Source organism: Panulirus ornatus, chromosome 3 (genome assembly GCF_036320965.1).
Source record: "Panulirus ornatus isolate Po-2019 chromosome 3, ASM3632096v1, whole genome shotgun sequence".
In the NCBI taxonomy this organism is placed as follows: Eukaryota; Metazoa; Arthropoda; class Malacostraca; order Decapoda; family Palinuridae; genus Panulirus; species Panulirus ornatus.
The window spans coordinates 19,113,441-19,137,285 of record NC_092226.1 but is presented as its reverse complement, the minus strand read 5'-3'; the positions used below and the strand labels follow the sequence as shown (position 1 = coordinate 19,137,285).

At 45.0% G+C, this 23,845-nt stretch overlaps 2 protein-coding genes across 3 annotated transcripts in view; one reads left to right on the top strand and one right to left on the bottom strand.

The window, feature by feature from the left end:
* Window positions 1-22,281, bottom strand: part of LOC139761112 (uncharacterized) — a 30,342-nt gene extending 8,061 nt beyond the window's left edge. Inside the window, 10 exon segments of the mRNA XM_071685038.1 lie at window positions 1,980-2,089; window positions 4,720-4,907; window positions 6,669-6,748; window positions 7,452-7,569; window positions 7,832-8,535; window positions 8,759-8,979; window positions 10,827-10,983; window positions 11,247-11,476; window positions 11,821-11,902; window positions 21,253-22,281. Of these exon segments, the coding sequence (XP_071541139.1) occupies window positions 1,980-2,089; window positions 4,720-4,907; window positions 6,669-6,748; window positions 7,452-7,569; window positions 7,832-8,535; window positions 8,759-8,979; window positions 10,827-10,983; window positions 11,247-11,476; window positions 11,821-11,902; window positions 21,253-21,646 (2,284 nt within the window). The 5' untranslated portion in view covers window positions 21,647-22,281.
* Window positions 1-23,845, top strand: part of LOC139761104 (beta-alanyl-dopamine/carcinine hydrolase-like) — a 113,628-nt gene that overhangs the window by 22,598 nt on the left and 67,185 nt on the right. Inside the window, exon 1 of one of the 2 annotated variants that reach the window (XM_071685024.1) lies at window positions 11,384-11,522. The exons of the other annotated variant lie outside the window; for it this stretch is intronic. The gene's annotated coding sequence lies outside the window, so the exon portion shown is untranslated. Of the gene's footprint in view, window positions 1-11,383; window positions 11,523-23,845 lie in introns of those variants that run through there. 2 annotated transcript variants of the gene reach the window in all.

Below are 23,845 nucleotides of genomic sequence, written 5' to 3'. Positions count from 1 at the left end.
CACTGTGTCTTATCCTGCAGTCTTCTGCATTTACTCGGGTTGAGGTGCAGTCCACCTAGATTTTACCTTCTTTATGACTTTGGCCTTATCTGCAAACATGTTAGGGTTGGTGGCCAATCCCTCTGGCATTTCATTCACATAGATCAAGGTGATCAATGGTGCCAGAGCAGAGCCCTGTGGCACTGCACTGGCGACCTCATTTCAAGGCTCTTCTGACGCGCGTCCTTTGTTTCCATCCACCAAGATGCTCTTCTATGTAACTAGGAAATCTGCCCATTATTCTCGCTTGAAGGCCTAGCTTTTTTGTGAGCTTGCTATGTGGCACATTGTCAAAGGCTCTCCTGCAGTCCAAATACAGACAATTTATCCAGATTTGCCTATTGTTTGAAATAAGAGTTAATTCTGCCACGGAAAGCTAAGAGGATTGTTACACATGATTTCCATTTCCCGAAATGGTGTTCTCTCTCACTTCGGTAGTTTCACCTTTGCAAGTAGTCATTCACCTTCATTCTGATTATCTTTTCCAATAGTTGACAGACCATCCTCGGCAGGCTGACCGATTTCGTCGGCGCTTTACATTTCTTTCTTAAGCACCATCGTGAATATTTCAATTGATTTAATCATATCTGCAAACATCTTCATCAGAAATCAGACCACAACCCCTGTATGGGCCACGACTCTTCAGGATGTAGGTTATTGTCTTCTATTTCAAGATATTTCGATGCTTTTCAGAAACGTCCTTCCGTTCCATCTCCCTGGTGTTTGGGACAGAGCGTCTTCTACTGTGAAGACACTTTTGAACCTGTCATTCGCTCACGTATCTTTATAGCACCCTCCTCAACTCTGCCCTCTGAATCCTTTACTCTTATTAGCTACTTATTACCTCATTATTAGCTTTATTTGCGAGAGAGCTCTTGGTTGTATCCTGATCCTTAACATTTTCTTCAGACTGTCTTTCTCTTTCTTTAATCTTGCTATATTCGTCGTTTGTTCTCTTTATTTCATAAAATTGCTTGCTGGCTTTAGTTTCACTTGTGCAGTACAACCTAGATTTAACAGACATATGGGAGAGGTCCGCTATTGCCAATTGTCCGCTAAATCCGTTTTTATGATGTACACAATAATTACCTTACTTTATGGTCAAAAATACACGAACATTTAGTGAACATGGTGAATAATGTCATTTAGAATATCTTTACTTACCATATGTGTTTGAGTTTATATTGCCGTGATCGATGTGGTGACCCAGAATAACTCTTACACCGAGTCTGAGAACAATGATGCACTCGAGGCTTGTTATTAGGAGAGGGTTGTGGTGATGCATCCAGCGGTCTCTCGCTGGTAGAGGGCTGTAGTGGAGGAGCAGCAGCAACAGGACTGACACCTGAGCTTTGGTTTTAATACGGTCTACTTGCTTGCTCGGGATTGGCGGACAGCGTCCGTTGAATCGAGGTTGTACTTGTCTCCTCGTCACTACAAATATCAAAGCTCCTTCGCTTTTTGACATCTTTATCTTGGCCATACTCTCCCTTTTTTCCATCTGCATTTGAGATCAAAGGTACAGAGTTCCTTGTCCTTCATTACGGATTTTGCAGCACCTTCCATCACAATGTCCCGATTCCTGACTCCTGTCCTCCATTTCCCAGTATATATTACCTCAGAAATTGTTTACTTACGTGTTGTTTCCATGTGAATATCATGACGCTGGGGTAGCGTAGCGGCAGAAACTCTGAGCATGACTGATTGCTCATATGCGGTCAGTGTTAGGATTTATATGAAGCAAACGAGAGACGTGGTAAATGATTTCTGTTTTATCACTATATGATGATTTAGTGCAATGAAAAAAAAATATAAATCTCACTATAGAATAGAAGAGATGCACGTTTCAAACTTGTGTAGGAAGAAGATTATTAACAGAAAGGAGAAGTTGAGACAAAACCGAGATTAGATTGCATTAGTAACGACAGGAGGAGACCTACGTGTGCTGCCGGAGAGGGTACCACACAGCCGCTGGCCCGCCACCTCCAGGTAGTCTTCGCTGCAGCCGGTGGTCGTCGCCATCTCGAAGTCCACCAGTTCTAACACCAGGCTGCGGGGAAACGCTCGTGAACCAGTGTTCTGGTTGTTACCCCTCGGCAAGGGTCGTTAACTAGGGTTGGAATGATTAGCATTGAATATTTCGAGGAGGGTGTGGTTGTTTGATATGGTGAGCCAAGCTGATGGTTGAGGAAAATACTTCATAGGGAAGGATTAGTGTTTAGAATTGTTGAGCGATTGCTAAGAGGAGTTGATGGTAGATGGCTGTATGGTGGGTGAGATGGGATCATTTGGCAAGGCTGAAGCTATCATTAATGAAAAGTTCTTGTTGTTATTAGCTGAGAAAATTTGGCTTTCCTCTTCTCTCGGAACTGAGACGCGCGGCCCCATCTGGTTCACGGCACTAGAATATGGAACCGATAAGTAGAGGATGAACTGCCAAGGTACTGTCTATAAACCAGGGACACTTAAAGAAGAACTGAGTGAAGTAGTGTACTCCAAGGGCACTTTAGAATAGAGCAGAGCAGAGTATAAACTAGGACACTTTAGAGCAGAGTGAAGTGAAATTCAAGACACAGCAGAGATTCATCTGTGGACACTAATCTCTCCTAAACTTTATATAGACATGTATATAGTGGACGATGACATCAACACAACTGGTTGCTCTAAGTACGGTGCTTGTTGATCTATTTAAGGTGCTGGTTATTGTAGTCACGGTGACGACTGATCTGTGTACGGTACCGGCTGTTCTATGTATGGTACCGGCTGTTCTAGGGACGAAACTGTCTGTTCCATTTACGGAACCGGGTGTCTGTGACATGAATACATGCATGAAATCACCACCATCATCTGTTAATCTCTCGTTACACATTTTCACACCGCAGTATCTAACATCTCGATAGCATTCTGCTGTTACTACATAAATCCATGAGTTTCTGATATCTTCCACAACAGCATCGTTAAGACCCAATGCTCTGTTGCTGTTTGGATATTTTTGTATTCTTATGTTTTGGTGTAGAAGCTGTTCACTGCTTCCGAGGTCACCCTTCCCTCGCTCCCTCTACCGTCTCCCCATCAGTCTTAATCTAATTTTAGATAAGATGTTGAAAACGATAATCAGGGCTAAAATCTGGATACAAAGGACAATAAACTAATGATCAACAATGATCTCGTACAAAAATCATGTATGATAAATCCAGCTTATGTAATAACTCTTCTGAAATACTCAAAATTCCTAGTCTTTCGACAAAGTACCACAGAAGACGGTTATTTACGTAAGAGCCAACGACATAGGAAGTGGAACCCCGCTTGGATAAGAGCGAATAGCATGGGTAGTGGATAGTAAACAACGAGCTGTCTTAATCACATAACCTCAGGCCGCTTTTACGCGTTTCCTGAAAGTTCAAGGCTGCGCTATACTACTGTCAGTAGCTGGGAAATGATGGACTCCTCTGAGGCGAGAAGCTTCTCCTATTAGTCCATTGACGATAATACAACGTCGCCGAAGGTAACCTTTATCTCGCGGTGTAACCATACGCAACACTGAGTCCGGTAACGCCAGAAGTGGTGTGGAACCGGGAGGCATCAGACTGGCTCTGAGTAACGAGCGAGGTACCACAAGACTTGGTCCTGGGACCCACACGGTTCATTATCTACACAAGATCCACAGTCAGGAGGAGGACTAGCTTGTTGATTTTCTGAAGTTGATTTGACATGAAAATAAGTAAAGCTTGGTCAGAGATTCAAAGGAATGTAAAATGACAGAAGAAGTGGAGAGAGAGGAAAAGTGATCAACAGTGTAGACAAATGCAAAGTAATGCAATTTGGAGAAAATCTGCTGTACAGGTATATAATGCCCGGTAAGCCATCATCGTGCATACAAGGAGAAAGAAACCTAAGATTGGTAAACAGTAACGATTTTAGACCAGCAACGCAGTACCTAACTGTATATGACGAAAGAAACAAAATGCAAGATTTAAAAGCATGAAGTATGAATGAAACAAAAGAAAAACAAGGTTTGTTTTTCAGTCTTTCCAATGCCCTAGTCAGACGTCGGTTAGAATATGTTGTTCAGAAATGGTGACCAAACTTGATCAAAGACAAAGAAGCCTCACGAGGAAAAAATCGGAAAACTATCATGATTTTCTGAAAAAAAAAGAATAGAATTTTCAGGACACTATTCTGATATCGGAATAAACTATCAACAGAAGTTGGCTAGCAATGTGAGACTTTGTCAGTACCTTTCAATCAAGGAACAACAGTACTTCATCGATAAGAACTACCAGTTAGTGAACCTGTTCAGATACTAGAAACACGTAATCAAAACTCTTAACAGACAATCACAACTTCTTTTGAAATGTCAGCCTCGTCCCCAGTTTACTAAGCGAGTAATCAACATACTAACGCGATGTAGTCGTTCACACTTCCTCTGAGATCTACATTACATACCATATGGGAACTCTCTCCAAGTTCCCTCACCAACTGTTGTGCTGGAGGGAGTGCTGTGTGGGAAGGTGTTTACGATTTACTGTCCTGCGTCCCTCTCTCTCTCTCTGACGACCTCTTCTCTCTCTGACGACCTCCCTTTGCCTCCTGGTGACCTCTCACTGACCCATCTGGCGACTCGCCACATGACCTCCTCCTGTTGACCTCGTATTATGACCCTCCTCCCTGATGACCTACCTAGTGACGTCGGGGGAGTACTTGAGAATGGTTGTGGTGCAGTCGGTGGAGGGCGGGTAGCGAGCCGGGTAGCCAGGGCTGAGGAGCAGGAAGGCAGCCTCCTGCCTGACGGAGTCGCAGCCGGGGGGGATGGGTGGCAGGATGGGCCCGATGGTTCCACAGCCTGTGGTCACCTGCGTTACCTCCGCCTGCAGGTGAATACAGGTGTTTATCATACACCGACGTAAGATAGGTTGACAGGAGCTGCCAACAGTGCATGACAACCTGGTAATACTGTGTGACAGATGGTAACAGTGCATGAGACGAGTAATACTGTATGACAGAGATGGTAATAGTGCATGACAGCCTGGTAATACTGTGTGACAGATGGTAACAGTGCATGAGACGAGTAATACTGTATGACAGAGATGGTAATAGTGCATGACAGCCTGGTAATACTGTATGGCAGATGGTAACAGTGCATGACAACCTGGTAATACTGTGTGACATGGTAACAGTGCATGACAACCAAGTAATACTGTATGACAGAGATAACAGTGCATGGCAACCTGGTAATACTGTGGGACAGAGATGGTAACAATGAATGACAGCCTGGTAACACTGTGTGACAGATGGTAATCGTGCATGACAGCCTGGTAACACTGTGTGACAGATGGTAATCGTGCATGACAGCCTGGTAATACTATGTGACATGGTAACAGTGCATGACAGCCTAGTAATACTGTGTGACATGGTAACAGTGCATGACAGCCTGGTAATACTGTGTGAGAGATGGTAACAGTCATGACAACCTAGTAATACTGTGTGACAGATGGTAACAGTGCATGACAGCTTTGTAATACTGTGACAGATGGTAACAGTGCATGACAGCCTGGTAATACTGAGACAGAGATGGTAACAGTGCATGACAGCCTGGTAATACTGTATGACATATGATAACAGTGCATGACAGCTTTTTAATACTGTGACATATGGTAACAGTGCATGACAGCCTGGTAATACTGTGACAGATGGTAACAGTGCATGACAGCCTGGTAATGCTGTATGACATATGATAACAGTGCATGACAGCTTTGTAATACTGACATATGGTAACAGTGCATGACAGCCTGGTAATACTGTGACAGAGATGGTAACAGTGCATGACAGCCTGGTAATACTGTATGACATATGATAACAGTGCATGACAGCTTTGTAATACTGACATATGGTAACAGTGCATGACAGCCTGGTAATACTGTGACAGAGATGGTAACAGTGCATGACAGCCTGGTAATACTGTATAACAGAGATGGTAACAGTGCATGACAACCTGGTTATACTGTGACAGATGGTAACAGTGCATGACAGCTTGGTAATACTGAATGACAGAGATGGTAACAGTGCATGACAACCTGGTAATACTGTATGACAGCGCTTAGCATTACTGTATGACAGCTGTGGGTAACTTTACATGACAGCGCTCGTTAACACTGTATGATAAAGCTTGGTAACACTCGACAGGACCTCTTGACAATGTATGACAGATTGTGATAACACTCTACACTTTGGTAACACTATGACAGAACTTGGTAACATGGTATAACGGTGTTTCGTGATACATCATGATATGACAGCAGCTGGTAACATTGCATGGTCGTCATGGCCGTCTAAAAGATACGACATCGGTTGACAGTAACGATGATATGTGATATCGCTCTGTCCGTGTCATGAACTGGTGACACGGCGCATGACATGCCATGGGCCAGTAACACAGAACAGGTCACAGGCTAATGTCACAGCAGCTCATGACTGTTCATACGTTGATGTCACGAAGCATGTCATATCCTTGTCTGGTCTCACGGCGCATATCACCGCTAGTGCACTGGCGACACAAGACATGGCATGATGCCATGGACTGGTGACAGGGCGCATGACATCAGCCGCTAGACATGACCCCTACCACTCACCAGGAAGCCTCGCCCCGTGACGCCGTCACCGTCGGAGTGGAAGGTAAGCGTCACCACCTGATCCGGGAAGTTAACGGACACTGAAAAGACAGACGCTTGAATTAGGTCTTAGGACACCCTGCTGGGGGCGTGCGGACGGACACCCTGCTGGGGGCGTGCGGACGGACACCCTGCTGGGGAGGTGTGGACACCCTGCTGGGGACGTAGGGAATATGATATTTTTAGGAACTGTTATATCATGACTTATAAACCTGAAGACAGGTAAAGACTACAGAATTTTGACATTCATCTGGGAAACACACATGCACACGCATATATATATATATATATATATATATATATATATATATATATATATATATATATATATATATATATATATAACCATGTAACATAAATATATTTGATGTAAACTATGTGTATTTACCACTATACCCCGAAATCGAACCCTGGTCCGTCTGTATGACAGCCAGGTAACCCAAACCCAAGGACAACACCGTACACTCGCTAATCACATATGTCACATATCGTTAGTGGCGGGTATATTGCTGTTCACGCTCTGGAGAAGCGAGTGGCAGCATTTCCATTTCTTGAGGAGGCGTGAGGCATCATAAGAGCTGTGAATCAGTGATAGTTACCGAGGAGATGCTATTTTAAGATCGTGTCGTGGCCTTTAGGGGAGGGGGGGGACCACAGCTAGTGATAGCAGCACCTGGTGACCCACAACATGCGGAGGTATGAGGACCCAGTACCTGCCAGCGGTCAACGTGTGTACTCACTCACCCACACGGTTCTGGAAGGCGCCGCAGAACTTGGTGCCGTCCACGTCGAGGTAGTCGTTCGTGCACGTGCCGCTGCTTGTGCCGGGCGAGATGTCCACGTCCAAGAAGTTCACCTGCAACTGCGGGGCCAGGTCATAGGTCACGGTTAGGGGTCAGGGGGGGTCAACAACCTCAGAACCTAATATCACGAAGAACAATGCATTTCCCAATACTTTGGGAACTAAAGGGTTTATCGATATATGGTAGAGTTGTTGGCGAATAAATCTTTTGAGAAGACAGCAGGTACAAAACCATGTATTTGTACAAAATAGATTCGACAGGAACTCTATATAGCGTCCTCACCGTGTACGGCAAGTGATACATAATAAGGCTTGACCTTACCTTACACACGGACAGGGAGAAGCGTCCCACGATGTAAGTACAGTCCGTGTTGTCTTGGTAGTTGGACGGGTAGTTGGGGCTTGACAATCTGGTGACTGGAGCCGTGGTGATGTTGTCACAGCTTACACGAACTGGGAAGATGGTCGTGGTCGGGGAGCCATCCGGCGTCGGGAAGCTGCTGGTCGCCGGGAAGTTAACGGTCGTCGGGAAATTCGGTGGGACGCTGCCGGGGATTGTGGGCAACGTGGGCAGTAGTCCCGTTCCCGTGAACGGGTTAAAGTCTGGATCACCGGGAACATTTTGATCGGCGTTGGCGCCGTCGTCCGTGACGAGTCCGGGGTCTAACTCGGTGAAGTCTTCCTCTAAGTCGGTAGTTGCTGTAGCCTGATCACCTTCTATCGATATAGGCTGTCGACCAATGAGCGACAGAATGTAGTTGATATCGACATCTGATTGGTTCTCGGACGAGCTTAGTGTTACCTCAGGTTCTGGTGACGTAGAAGGTGCCTGTGTAGTTGTTTGAGTCGGAGCAGATGATTGGTTGTCGTCGACTGTCCCTGGCTCGGATTGGCTGAGCGCAGACTGTCTTGGCTGGGGCCCGTCACACGCCACCTGTTGACCCACGATGGAGAACCCGTCACTCGTCGTTGACTCGTCCGTCCGATATCGTATGCTCAGATCATTCCCCTCAAACTCATAGTAACCTGAAAAATACGTGACAATAGATATCTCATTTGTTACTACAAAGAAAAATTCGAGCCTTGACTCACACCAGAAATGGTCTTGTGTTCAAATACAAACTGTCAACTTTGAAATCTATATAATCAGACCATCGTTATGTACAATAATGAGTACACAAGGTTGCGGAGTGATCATGGTGTCTCAAGATCACACGCACATTAGGAGAGAACTAAGGGAGGACCTTACGCGTGAAGCCTGGCTGAAGGACGCCACAGAGCCGCTGACGCTGCACCTCCAGGTAGTCAAACATGCAGCTGCCGTTCTCTACGCTGAAGGACTCCACTGTAAGCTGCACGCCGCAGACGCTGGTGTCTTGGCGGACCACAGAGTACCTGCACTCCAGGTTGTGCCTGTACTTGGCTGGGTATCCCGGCGACTGCAACAAGAACCTCTTGCCCTCCACCCGTCTGCATCCCAGCAAGTGGCCCACGTACAAACAGTGCATGAGAGATGGTAAGAAGCAATGGTGACATGAGCCGCCATGATAATACAGACACTGTCCTATCATTATGAAATGTTACTCACTGCAGAAAAACTGTCCCCGTTGCTATAACTCGGCAAAAAGATTTGACAAAAGTTTTCCTATCATTTTACACTAACTGTACGGTAAAGTAACGAGGGACTGACAGTCTAAGTTTTCAGGGTTAAATCATTTCCAATTGATGTACTTATGGCACTACCACAGGACTTCATTGATATAAGAAAGCCCTCAAACTGGGTAACTGTGGGTCCGAGCGTCCTTTCAGTTCATAGTCGCTAGCTAGGCTCCCAGTAGTCAGATCAAGTATCATATCTTTTGCAAAGGACTTCGAGAGATTTGTTTAGCAACTCTACTTTCTCAATTCCCTGGGGCGGGTCAGATGCAGTCGGCAAATAAAGTATTGCTACACTTGCGTTGTTTATATTATGAAACTCCGGATGAAGAGTTCTGATGTATTTATTCCTAGTCTCGTCATACATTGGTATGACTGTTCACCTTATTTGGCAGACACTATTCAACATACGAAGCCTTTTAGGTAGTGTCGTAGGAGTGAAGCAACTTCCCTAATGGAATTACCGGATACTTCTTTACTTCTATCGTCTGCTATCTGTCAGACTGAAACCTTTCCTTGTTAAAAGTATAAATGAACAATCAATATTAGTGTAAAAAAGGAATCATGGAATCTATTAGTAACTTTAGATATACAGCAGTGAAAGAATAACTGGAAAATCTGGCAATGTACTAGAATCACACATCAAAGAAAAATTTAAAGTATCGTATCAATGTTTCACCGTAACCGTTGCATTCTATTCGGGTTTCATGTGAATTCTCGATACCATTTCTGCGGTTCGGTCTCTCATATGACTCCTTAATGAAGAATAGAATGGCCGCAGCAACTATATATCACTTGTAGTCAGATTGTTGTTAATGCTTCGTATGATTCGAATTTTGTGAACAGTTATGGTCAAGTTGGCTCCAAAGTCTTGTAACTAAAGGAAAATTATTGATATGTATAGTTTTGTTTATCTGCTCAAATGCTTTCATCAGCAAAACATTAATTTTCTAATGTTCATGATTATCTTCTTTTATAACCATATAGCATTTGGTGACAGACAACTTACTTCTGAAGGTTCCCATAGTTCTCCCCTAAGTAAGAAAAAACAAAATAGTGACATAATTGTTTTTCACCAATGAGGCGGCGAACATGTCCTCAGACAAATTTCGCCAATTTTCGCTACTGACATCTCGTGTGATTTCCAGATGCAATAACAGTTAATTTCAAATCTGTAGGATACGTGCCAGACGTGGAGGGAACAAAGAGTAGGTGGAGGCTGAGGGTGTGGAAAGTTAGAGTGAGACGCTTTGAGTTATCCAGGACCTAAACATTCAGGAGGATGCGAGACGTGCAAGGAATACTTAGAATTTTAGCAACATGTGCAGGAGGGACGGGTTATCAGTTGGGTGAAGCAAGGCGAGTGAGGCGGTCAGAAGAAACCAAGGAAAGGTCTGTGGGGCCATAGCTATTGACTGAGGGTTTTGGATTCGTTGTATTATACATGACGGCTTGAGAATGGATGTAACCAAATGAGACCATTCTTCGTCTGTTCCTGACATTACTTCGCTTACACGGGGAACTGTAAACTGATATGAAATAGTCTTATAGTAATGAAGAAATATAAGATTGTGTTCTCCGTGGGTATTTCAAAACTAATTTTCCATGACGTGATTCTCTTTAATCTTGGAAATTTTGCAAGTAGAGGGAGCGTTACCTACTTGTCACAGAGGAGGGAGGAGATAAGCGGCAGACCCAGCGTTCTAGGCTGACGGCACGTCTTCACCTGCCTCCCCTGCAGCAGGAACCCCGACGCTCCGTGGCCGTCCCTGCTACGGAACTCCACCGTCAAGAGCGATGACGGGAAGAGGAAAGTAGCTACATAGGGAGGAAGGGGCGTGAAGGTACTTCATTAAATGTTAGTGCTTTGACAGATGGTTCTATGAATACCAGAATCAATGAATAATTCAGGACAAAATACAGTAAAATAATGCAATAGTGATTTCGTTGTATCATAATGAATACCAGAATTAATTAATAATTCAGCACAAAATACAGTAAGATAATTTAATAGTAATTTCGCTGTATCATAATGATTTCTCAGCTTAACTGGCTTGAGGAAACTGCAGCCTAGCACTCACCGGTCCTGCCGCGTCGATACCTGCCGCAGTGAGTCACGCCGTTGATGAGTAGTGTGTCCCCAGGACATTCACGCTTTGCTGCCACGCCTATCGCGCCTCCTACGTCCTTTAGGACCTCCCTAGATTCCTGAGCTGGTACTGGACGTGTGGCTAGATCGAGGCGGAGGACAGTGAACACGACCCCGCAGTAATCTGGATGACGACGGTAGATCTGGTACCTGCAGACGGTGCTGTGGACAGGCCACCCGCGTCAGCCTCGCCACACTCGTGTCACAAGTAAGTTTTCTCTCGCATATTTCCGGATTATAGATTATAGATTTTTTTTATTGGTAAAGGTGTGTTTGGCAAATGCTAAGTACAGGATGAACTATTCATACAGATATGGAAGTTGGCGATAGGCTACTGCGCTAAAGCAGAAGGTTGAGCAAGTTAAGTGGGAGTTGAAAGAGAATGAGTTAGCTAGGTTGGAGAAGGGAATCGTCTAGATTAAACAAGTAGGTAACGGAACTAAGCTGGTAGGCGATCAGCCTACATACAAGGGCTCACACCTGGGTAGGTGAGAGGGGCAACTCACTTGTTGGGGTAGTTCTCGGGGTAGCTTGGCGAGTGGATGTAGAACTCACGACTGGCGATGAACTCGTCACAGTACGTTAAACCTGCCAAACACGGCACAAAATATCAGCCAACACCCACATAACATCCCATATGACAGTCGAATCATTCTAAAATATTGGCAATACGATATTTTACAGAAAATTCTTTATGTACCTCAAGAAATTATGGTGGCAGACAAAATAACCAGGTAGTTAGCATTCGTACTTAACTTTTGTAAGAAATTCACAATTTACATTGTGTATATTTCATATTATACTTGGTCACCGCTTCTCTCGTTAGCGAGGTAGCGCCGGGAACAGACGAAGAAAGGCCACATATGCTCACACTCAGTCTCTAGCTGTCATGTGTAATGCACCGAAACCACAGCTCCCCATCCACAACCAGGCCACACAGGCCTTTACATGGTTTACCCCAGAGGTTTCGCATGCCCTGGTTCAGTCCATTGACAACACATCGCTAATATCACACACACACACACACACACACACACACACACACATTAATGATTAACATGTAATATGCATGTAATATCTACACTGAGTTTCTCTTAAAAGCATAAAATCTAAAATATCCCTTGAGAAATGAATATACAAACCTGAAATAAAATGAATTATCGAGGAAGAATAAATTAAATCAATAATGACTAACAATTCTGCCTTATCTAAAATACATTGATACGTGACATCTTAAATTTTGTTGAATTTATCATGCGTTACATTTTGTATTTTAGATAAGGCAGAATTGTTAGTTATTATTGATTTGATTTATTCTTCCTCGATTATTCATTTTATTTTAGGTTTGTATATTCATTTCTCTAGGGATATTTTAGATTTTATGCTTTTAAGAGAAACTCAGTGTAGATATTACATGCATATTATCCTTTCTTTATAGATTCAGTTCATGGTTATGTAATTACTGAGACGTAAGCCAATTTAACACAAATTGTTCATCCAAACCCTGGTGATTCTTTTAATTTTCCCAAAGGAGCAGAGAAGGGGCCAAGTGAGGATATTCCCTCTAAGGCTCAGTCCTCTGTTTTTAACGCTACCTCGGGAAATGGCGAATATATATATATATATATATATATATATATATATATATATATATATATATATATATATATATATACAATCATTTGTTTATAAAAGTAAAACGTCGCCAGTAAACAGGAAACACGACGCAGTGTAATGTATCAGCAGAATGGACAATGCACCACTCGAACAAAGTTTTTTAGACCCGTACACAAGTGAAAGCAACATAAACAAATCCATCTACCAACGTAATGTAATAGACACCCTGATGTTGCTGTCGCCTGACTTAGGCTGCGCTATAGATATTTATGGGACTTTGCTCGCCCGTTGATAATGAAGAGACCAGATGTAAAGTTTGCCAACAGAGGTATTCCCACAGCTTAACAGAGAATTAGTGAGTTGATAGACGATCCTAACGAAACATAACAAAATATATGTAAACATCTCATCCATCAAAAATGCTCTACCTCGGATACTTAAAAAAGTATCATAACTTTGCTTACTATAAATAGTTCATTTGTTATATAGATTGATACGTAATTCAATCATTGTTGTTCAGCTGTTGTAAACTTACCGTGTAAATTGTTGAATGAAATATTCAGTGCAGCACCATCTTGGTTAACATTTTTTCTCGTTATATAACCTATAACGTATTGATCACTGAGGCCCACCAGTCCCTGGACCCTTCGTGGACGTTGTATCCTCTTTCGCGCCACCATCCACAAGATGGGTAGCAGTGCACACATACTTGAGCAGATCTTGCTGCAAAAATTATCCTGTATCCCGGGGCTGCTGACGAGAACCCGACCATCACAACCACTTCAGACTGTGAAAGTCCTCGCCAGAAGTTTTCTAATCCGTAATGGCTGTTAATTCTCTCTCTCTCTCTCTCTCTCTCTCTCTCTCTCTCTCTCTCATGGACAGGGCAGGATATAATGATTCGTTAAGCTTGTCACAGGCATTTTGCACCACTGCTGCCTCTCTCTCTCTTTCTCTCTCTCTCTCCTTTATAATGCAGCTGGTAACGCTGCCTCGCTTGTGCCATGATAGTAACCTGCAGTTCATATTATTCCATTGTGGGTAACTCTGATGTTAGCACTAACCCCAGATGTACTGCCGTTAAAGTACTGCGCTGTTTCACCGCAACTGGCAACACTCTGTCCTTAGTTAAATAACTGATATTGCTATGTCAGCGGTGCCTCTGTTATTAAAACTATAGTATTCCGTCGCCATTGTTACATAAGTACTAAGATAACAAGTAACATTGCTTTAGGGATACCAGAGCAAGATGCACTGTTTGCTGTATGGTGTATTTAGTAGAGCTTGCTCTACATGGCACTAAAAATCAGTGATACTGCATCACGGACTTAACAGTTGGCAGCACTGCACAGTTGTCATTCTTACGGGCGCTGCCTTAGCGTCGCTAGCCCTACTGTTGGCAGTACTGCATGGTCGTCATTCTTCCGGGCGCTACCTTAGCGTCGCCAGCCCTACTGTTGGCAGTACTGCATGGTCGTCATTCTTTCGGGCGCTATGGGTTCTCTTCATAGATTCCCAATTAGTGATTGGGACGTGCAGGAAGGTCTAGCTACTTTCTAATTGCTGTGCTTCTCTTTTGGAGTTAAATCTACTCAACAGGGGTGTTTGTCGGTAAGCGGCGACCTACACTACATGTTGATAGTGAAAGAAGTGTTTAATTGAAGTAAGGTCGTATGGACACAATAAGAGGAAGATTTCAGATCAGACCGCTGATAGCATAGGTAGAAGTAAGTAGAGAGGTGGCAGTAAGATGATGGTTCCATAAATACCTTACCGAACCGAAGCACAATGACCTCCCAGCACTGCTCAACCTTCCAGTACGGCCTGTCAGACGGGAGCAATGGGCAACCCCGCCAAGGCGTCCACCGCCCGCCCGACAACCCGTTCTCAGGAACTGGTACCTGCCCGGGAGCCACGGGAGAACAGCCTAGTCCCGCACACCCTAAGCCAACAAGGGGGAGATGACCTTTAACCTGCCCGGCGGCCGACACCAGATGGACAAGGCAGGCCCGATTATTACCCTGTGCTCTTGGACCACATTCGGTAGAGGGAATGCGTCCAGGTTAGGGCTTTGACACTGCACACCTCCAGGTCCCGGTGTGTCAGCCCTAACCCAATGAGAGCACTCGCGCTTTCTTGGCACCATGCACCTCGCCAGTTGACCGTGGCAGATGTTAAGTGCACGGTGCCTTTACCGGTTAGGTCCCGTACGCCCTGTAGGACTTCCGGGGTGCCGTAGTAGCTGCACTTATGCTGGTGTGCAGCTGAAAGCGCGAGGTGGACTCCAGAAACCTGGGTATCAATTACCCAGGCCTCTGTACCTTTGGAAGCCACGATGTCCGGCTTCCGAAAGGACCCCGCAATAGGAATGCGAGGCTCGCAGACCACCTGGTAACCCCTCTGCCTCAGCCGTCCGGCCAAATAGGCATTGATGTTGTCATGCCTTCTGACTCGACCCCCATGGGTACGAGGACACATCTGTGCGATGTGTCCAAGTGTCCCAGGTTTACGACAGGTGTCACAGAGGCCGTTGATCTCGGGCCGGCCTCTGGACGCCCTGGCTGGGGTCGGTAGCGCTCCAATCCTGACTTGGACAGCCTTCATGTAGTCAGAACCGGACAGAAATCGGTTCCCGCTAGTGACCCATCTGCTAACCTGAGGCACGGCAGCAGATGGAGCGAGAGCCGCTCCGTCAACGGTACTGACTAGATTGGACCTCCATGCGTGCAGGCGTCCGGTCTTATTACCCGCCTGCCGACCAGCAATGCATGCGGGTCCGGCCCAGCGCTGCAGTTTGCTCAACACTGCAGGCTCCCGGACTGCCGCATGAATCACCGGGTCGGTCGAGGTGAGTAATTTCTCGAACCAACAGCCCTACTACTGTTGGTGTCATTGTAGTTGACACTGTACTTACAGAAGTCGTCAGTGATGGTAGACGCAAGTGGGTTTTATGGAACGTTATCAAGGATGTGTTTTGTTGAGAATGCTTAGTGTTTGGGTGATGGGGGAGTGGAGAACATTCGTCGGGTCCCCTGCAAGGTCTCGCACAACTTGTGTCTCTCATTATCATTTAGTCTCCACAACAACGACCCGTCATGCTAGGATGGACAAGGACAAAGGAATAATATAAGAAGTCATTAACTAGCAACGCTACGTGGCAGCAGATAAGCACAGGGGAATGTGAGGCTGAGTTTTAGACATTTTCATATTTTAAAAAAAGATTTTCGTTATAACGAAGGGAGAGGCCAGCAACAGGGGGCACTACATGTTTCACGGAGACAGTTTGTCTCATCAGGTGCAAATAATTCATAGTTTTTTGCTGTTGTTGTAAATACCAACACCACCACAAAAATTCTCTCTCCCTTGCCATTCTCGACTACTCACTGGCCTGACCGTCAAAGAAGTTGGGGGTGTTATGTGGTTAAGGGGAGTTGTGTGGAGGGGGTTGACCTGGGTATTAAGAACAATCAAGAAACGATAACAGATGAACACTACCCCACCACAAATTGTAATTCCACCTTCCGTGAACAACCAAAACAATGTCCACCCTAACTAGGGTTTCCCATCACTGATATCAGTGATGACGTAAATAATCTGGGAGTTGTAAACTTTTGGAATATGTTATTACAAAATATTGTACACCAGTTCATCTTTGCATTCATTAAGTGTAATACTTTAATGACATGAGAAACGAATAATTTGTAAGAATTAGTTAATAGGTATTTGATAAGCAACAGGAGTGGGTAGAGATACAAGTATGCGTAATAATACTATTGTGATATATAATAATGGTGTAGTGCTGTGACTATTATCATTATTATCTCTATTTTTTGAGCAAGACTGGGAAACGGATGACTGGTTGTTACCGAGTCTGTGTGGAACGAAGTGCAGGGTTGAGGAGAGAAGGGAAGAATAAGAGAGTTAACTCTATGCTAGCACAGATTCTAGGTAATAATTAGATTTTCTAGATATAATTTCTCATGTATCATTGACAGTGTTCATAAGTAAGAGTACCGGATTTAAGTGTATCACAACGGGATTACAATCATTGGACGATCATTTTATTCTATAAGAAACGTATTATTAACGTGAGTGACAATAATTAAAAATAATCTAATTCTTTGACATTTGGGCGTTTATCAAATCCTGTTGCTTGTCGAACACGACTGATGTATTTCGTAACAAGTTTCTCCTTATGGTGTAATATGTTTTCAGCATTACAAAACATTTCTGATTAACGTCATACATTTCACGACAGTTGATGCTAAATCCTGAAAATAGATCTTGTTTCAAATGTTTGTTATTACAGATAACTTTGGTCATTGCTTATTCTGATGACGATGATAATTCCTTGGTTATGATGAGACTGCTTCCTTGCATCACCAATAGAGGGAAGCACAATCGGTGGTTGTGTGTTGGTCGGGATAAGCGTCCGGACTATGTCCATGTGTGTGGTAAACACCGAGACATCAACCATTTGCAGTACGATAGATAATTGAAATTGCTTGTGCGTATGAGTGTAAGGAAACCATAACATTTGTGTCATGTGGCGGGGTCGACTGTGGCGACGGCCTTGACGTAACTGGAAAATAAGATAAAGCACTCGCGGGCGAACCTCGTCACCCGTGACTACAGTCCTTTCTTTTCATCCTTAATGATAATGATAATAATGATGATAATGATAATGATAAGCGTTTTAGAGAATCGGTTTTTGGTGTGGCTTTGGGGGGAAAAAATATGGTTGTTTTACTGTACTTTTGGAAGAGTGTGGGGTTATTTATAATATTTCTGGCGACCGTAGTCATTGGGTTGATACATCATAAATTATGCAAAATCATTTATGGGGGGTTTGTCTATAGTTCCCCCATCCCCTTTTCGAAAAGTACAAAAAGCTATAAAACTTTTTTTTGATAATACAATATACTGAATGACCTGCAATAATTGTAGGAGGCTTTAACAAAACCTATATATAAAAAGAAGGTATTGGAAAACAACCTCAGTTCTAGGAAAATTGTTGGAACAGACAACTCTGTAGAAATTCGTTAAGTCCTTAGAGTACGACGGATTGATGACCGATCATCAACAAGGTGTTGGGAATATAAGGTCATGTGTAACAAACTTGCTTGAATTCTTTGGTCATATGTGTATGATAGATGTACGTTCAGATTCCCTTCTGATGCATGTATGTTTCGTGAAGTTCTCGACAAAGTGTCACGTAATAGACTGGCTAAGCAGAATCATAGGTTACGGCGCAGGAGATCGAGTCTGTGCTTGGCTAGCAGACCAGCTCTCAGAAGGGAAGCTTGAGTGATGTTTAATGGGGATTGAGTGATGTTTAATGGGGAGCATTAAACTGGTTTGTGACGAGTGGGGTAATGCAAGGTTCGGTCCTAAGGCCCATACTTTTCATCATCTGCGTGATGGGACAACCAGCAGAAATACCGGTATAAGAAATTAGGGAAATTAGGAAGTACAGCTTAGTAAAAGGGACTTTGCCTGAAGTTTGAAAGGGATGTAGAAAAACTTGTGAAATAGATGGACAGAGACATGGCAAATGGATCTCTGCGTTCACAAGTGCAAAGAAATGTACTTTGGCTCTTGTGGTATAGAATATGAGAAAAGAAATGCTTGGTATACCACCATTCAAAGTAACAAAAACCCACAGATTGATTACAAGTTATGAAAAATACGGAAAAAAGAATCTAATCGCTTACTAGAAAGCCAGGAGGGTCCTAGGATTCATTGATTCATAACTAGAAATATAAACTACAAGAAAAGTGTACGGCACGCATCCTTTTTAAGGACTTTGTTAAGCCTCATTTGAAATGCACTATTCCAGTCTGGTTAGTAAACCTGTCCAGAGTTGAACCAACCCAAAGTAAATCCAGAGAGCAGCAACCAGACTAATTCCTTCACCTTCTTGTGAGTAAAAACTCGAAGACCTACATTCATTCTCTCTATCTTAAAAATACAAACCCCGAGGAGACATGATAATTTTCAAAAATTTAGATGACTCCGAAATCAAATTCTGTGAAAACTTCCTGGACAAAGACTTAGTGACCAGAAATAACGGAATGAAGATAAAGAGAAGGAACGTAATAGCAAAGTGGGCATATTTTTTTTCCAGCTGTAGAGTGGTAGAGCACTAAATTAACCTACCAGTAGATATAATAAATGCAAAGACCATTAGTACCTTCAGATCAAGACTAGACAATTACTTCAGTGATATCTATTATCAGGAGATATTCTTGCTTGGATAAATGTCACTAAATCTTAGTTTTCCTCTTACATAACCCAGCCCCAGTGTAGCCGTTTATTGCAGCATATTACGTGTCGGATCTTATCATTTTTTTCCCTGCTAACAGTTGAGCCGGAGGGATAGGTGGGTGGGAGGTGCATTCTGCTTAACTACCCTGTGTCTGTTACACAATCCAGACCAAGTATCATGGATGACCTCGTCTTGAACCATAAGGTCTCTGTTATGTCTTTCTTGCGTAGTCCTATCATTATAACCCATGAACCTCAGGACCATTACCAGTACTCTTCGTCACCACTACGCCCCATCAGCATCACACCCCACCCTGGCCCATCATCAATGAGCCCCATCACTACCACGGTCTGTCACCACAACCCCCTGAACACCACGCCCCATCACTACCAAAGCCCATCAACACCAAGCTGCACTAAAACCATGCCCCATTCCACCATGTCTTGCCTGCACCACGCCTCACCACCATCAGGCCCCCCTTGGCACCACGCCTCACCACCATCAGGCCCCCTCGGCACCACGCCTCATCATGAGCCCCACTGCCACCGTCACTTCACCCACCACGACACATGCCATCCTACCCTCCATCCCCGTCTGTCCCGTTCACCAAACGGGTCGTTTTGTGTTTTATAATTACCCAGGAGGATGTCTCCACCCTCGGGGTTCGCGGACCTCTGCGCTGGCATGCCGGAGAGGGATGACCTTGGGGGTGAGGCGCAGCGCTACACTAGGTGCGATCTGGGGTGTGGGGCGCAGCGCTGCTGGAGGAGCGATCTGGGGTGTGGGGCGCAGCGCTGCTGGAGGAGCGATCTGGGGTGTGGGGCGCTGTTAGAGGGGTGATCTCGTATGTGGGGCGCTACGCTACTGTAGGCCACTGGAGCCCACGAAGAAGATCAGAATTTGCACAGAAAGAGGAAGAGGACGAGGGTTTGCCTTCATCGAACTCTCGACAACGACCTAGACGAACACATCAGCGCCTGGATAAGCACAGGAGAGCATTTCTGGTCAACTTGTGGGAGGCTGATCTAATGTGTGCCAGGAGAACGACACGCAGAAAAAGAAAAAGAAAAAAAAGACGTACGGTAGGAAGTAAAGCACTTTCACACGTCAGGAACTGCGATTGTCGGCGATAGCACGTTATAACTCCCACTATCGAATGTGTGAATTCTTTAATGTTGCACAGGCACCATCTGAGCCGCGGACGGGGTTGAACTGTCGAATGTTGCCGACGGCCACTGACAGATAATTCAGAAAGTAGAATTTCGTCATATTACTAAGAATCACTCAAACATATTGTAATAATCACGTGATTTAGTAATGATCCATACCTGTTCGTATATATGGCCGACTTTTATAATACCCAAGGCCTTCCACGGGTAGAAACCCTTGTACTTCCCCAAGTCTGACTCTGCTGTTGCAAAGTCTATCTTGCTGTGATCCCTGTTATCAATTTACCTTTCACTGCCCATGTGTCATTCTTGAATTTTGAAGTGGTTTAAATTTTACTGAAAATCAGGATAAAGATTCAAGGTTGGACCTATTAACTATGTTACTAATTATCCAAGAGCCAACAAAAAACATTTTGGTTCCAGACTGTTAAAACTATCTTTGTATAATTGATTGGACCGTTATGTATATATGTATGCCTTATATATATATTTACCCTGCAAAGTCGAAATGTATTGCCTACATCGTTCGTATGGCTCTGTTGATGTCAATTTTATATCGGTATCGAATTTTCAAGACAATAAATAAACCTTAATCTACACTGACCATTTTCATTGGATCGACAAAGACTTAAAAAAGGCATTGATTGTAACCCATCTCCACCATCATCAGTTCCACTGGTGACCTGCGGCTAATGAGGATCATAGCGGCCTGCGTCGACCCTGTGATGGTATGGGAAGAGCTCTTATCTAATACTTTCCGAGTTCGAAATTACTCTGGCTCAGAATTCTACCTTTGGTTACTCATGCTGTTAGCAATCACTGTCGCTAACGCCAACCAGGTGACGAATCGGTCGTCGGTAAGACCCTAAACAAATGTTCCGTACCTCTGTCAGCTGTGGAGCGGCCCTGGATGGACAGAGCCTTGTCCAGCGCCATCTGCTTAAGCGTGAAGGGTGCCACCCCACCCGCCTGTCTCTCCGCGTCGGAGTGCAACTCTTCGTCCTCGAAGAAGTGCGACTCCTCTTCCTCGATGCTCCGTCTGACAGTCTCGCTGGAGGGTGGTGCACCTCGATGGACGCCCTCCTCGGTGGCGTTTTCCGTTGTGGCTCTGGCCATCTTGTTGGTGGGGGAGTCATGAAGGGGCTGAATGGCGGTCGTGGGTAGTGCCTCCGGCCAGTTGGTCGCTGTGCTTCCAGCGTTGCTTGTGACGTTGTCGGTGCCTGCCACAGTGGGAAGCAGACACACCAGGATAACAACGGTCAAGGCAAAAGCATCCATCGTCCTCAACGACACAGTCTTCCTTAGAATATAGTTTCAGTATGTCATCACGTCGTCACTTGTATCCTCTCTGTGGCTGGACAGAGCTTCGTCCAGGCGACGCGGGGCACGACGATCGGTCTGACGGTGACGGTATGGTTCTCCCGGGGCAGACGACGCCGTGTCCTCGGGGTGTGTGTCTGGCCCAAGTTCGGAACACCTGCCGCAGCGCTCGACGAGTGACGCGTACTAACACACGCCGACGCCTAACTCGTGGGCGGAGCCGCACGGACCAATTATATACCCTCACCCGCCCTCGGGAGGGTAAATAAACGTGATGTGTTTCCTCCATGATTGTTTCCACAGAAACGGCTCCACCACCCTCCTACCTGCCGTTACTGCGTGTCGGCACAAAGCAGAACTCAAGTCTTGCTGAAGGCGAGGAAGATCACGTCGAACTCTGCATGTTACAGATGCTGGGTTATTAGCTCGATGACTGACATGAGCAACGCCGGCACTTTCTCCAGGACGCGTGGGCCGCCTTCCGTCCCTAACGAGAGGAATGTTCCCGCCCGGATGTGACGTCGGAAGGTCTTCATTACAAAAGTACATCGGAGACGCCCCTCATACTGTACATTGTAATTACCTGGCCTCCAGGTCAACACACTGTATGTGTTTTCTGCTCTTCATTAAGTCAGGGTGAGTTATGGAACTGCTCCGTGAGCACCTTCATCGCCTGGTCAGATATTTTTGCTCGACCTGGAAAGGAAGAAATGTTTGTCTTCCCAGATACGTTTATCGCAACTCTGAGAACGCATGTGAAAGTTGCCCCGTGTATACATACACATATTCAACAGTCAGACCCACACACAAGGATGTTGGGCACGCTGTTGCAGCAGCTGGTTATCGCCCAGCTGGAACCTTGATTCTTCCTGTTTTCAGTGTTTGAAGTAGATTCAGCGAGTCAGGACACTTTCCCTTTCTCCGTGCTTGACCCACCAATAACAGGGAACCACGTAGCGTCATCGTATATCCACTGAATTTGATGGACTTTAGTTGAGAGCAGCCACTGTCACTCATGTTTCCATTACAGGGCAGCCGAGCAAGCCTGTTTGCTGTAGATCTCTCGAGACGTCTCTCTGATATATCGCCTTCATTTCATGTTGAAGACTCTGCTCACGCGACCTAACATCGTATACTGATAACGTCGATAGCCAAGCAGTGTGTTGTCTCTGTTTTTACAGACGTGCTGAATAACGACCTTCAACAGCAAGTGCGTTACTAAACTGCGTCAGTGTGGGTGTCTCGGGTCCCATGTGCTCCCATATCAGGGGCCCAAGGATCCACGCGTCTCATGCCAGCTCTTCAGCGTCCACCTTGTTCCTGGCACTGGCGACATCAACAATAGATAATCTCATCCGGTCATATACAGATGGCATTTTGTCGCTGCTCAAAAACGTCCCCGACTTTTATACCCAGCAGAACTGTCGTTCTTACAAGAGTGTAGGGCGAGTTATAAGTTTGATTGATGGTAGAAATGCAGGTAGACGAGGTGTTGTTCAGGGACAGCATTTATATAATAGTTTGTCTTCGTCCTTTTAGAGTATAGGATTTACCGGGCATGGAATCAGTCAGCAGGTGTCTGAACGTCGCGTCGCTGGATGTGTAGGAGCTCAGCCCATAGCTCTGGTCCCTGGCGGGTGAGGGAGGCGTCCGCCGCTTTGACGGGCGCAGGTCCCGTCCCTCACTTGACCTGTGCCACACGAGGGCTGCCGGGCGGCCCGTAACATCGGCCTAGAATCTACGGAAGATTCCAAGGTAAATCCAGCGGACAGGATGCTGGAAATCTATCATCGTGAACGTGAACTTGTTATATTTTAGTTGAAGGTTTTATGTTGTAAATTCTAGTGTCTCTTCGCTCCTTTTAGAACACATCTTGTCTTCCTGAGTGATTATCGATTCACACATACTTCACATAGGTGAGGGTGCACCGTAAAAATTTGTCTTATTTTTGTATCAGTTTTGTGTTTGAGGTCTGATGCGAGTACAGGACGAGGCGAGTCTGGAGGCTCATATGAAGCAGTGTGGTTTGCATGACTGTCATGTGTATCTTTATCCGTTACGGGTCACTCCGGGTCACACGACGTCCGTGGTTGACCCCAGGTCAAGAATGCAGTTACTGAGAGTGTGGCAGGTCATATGGAAGGGGAGGGAGGGGAG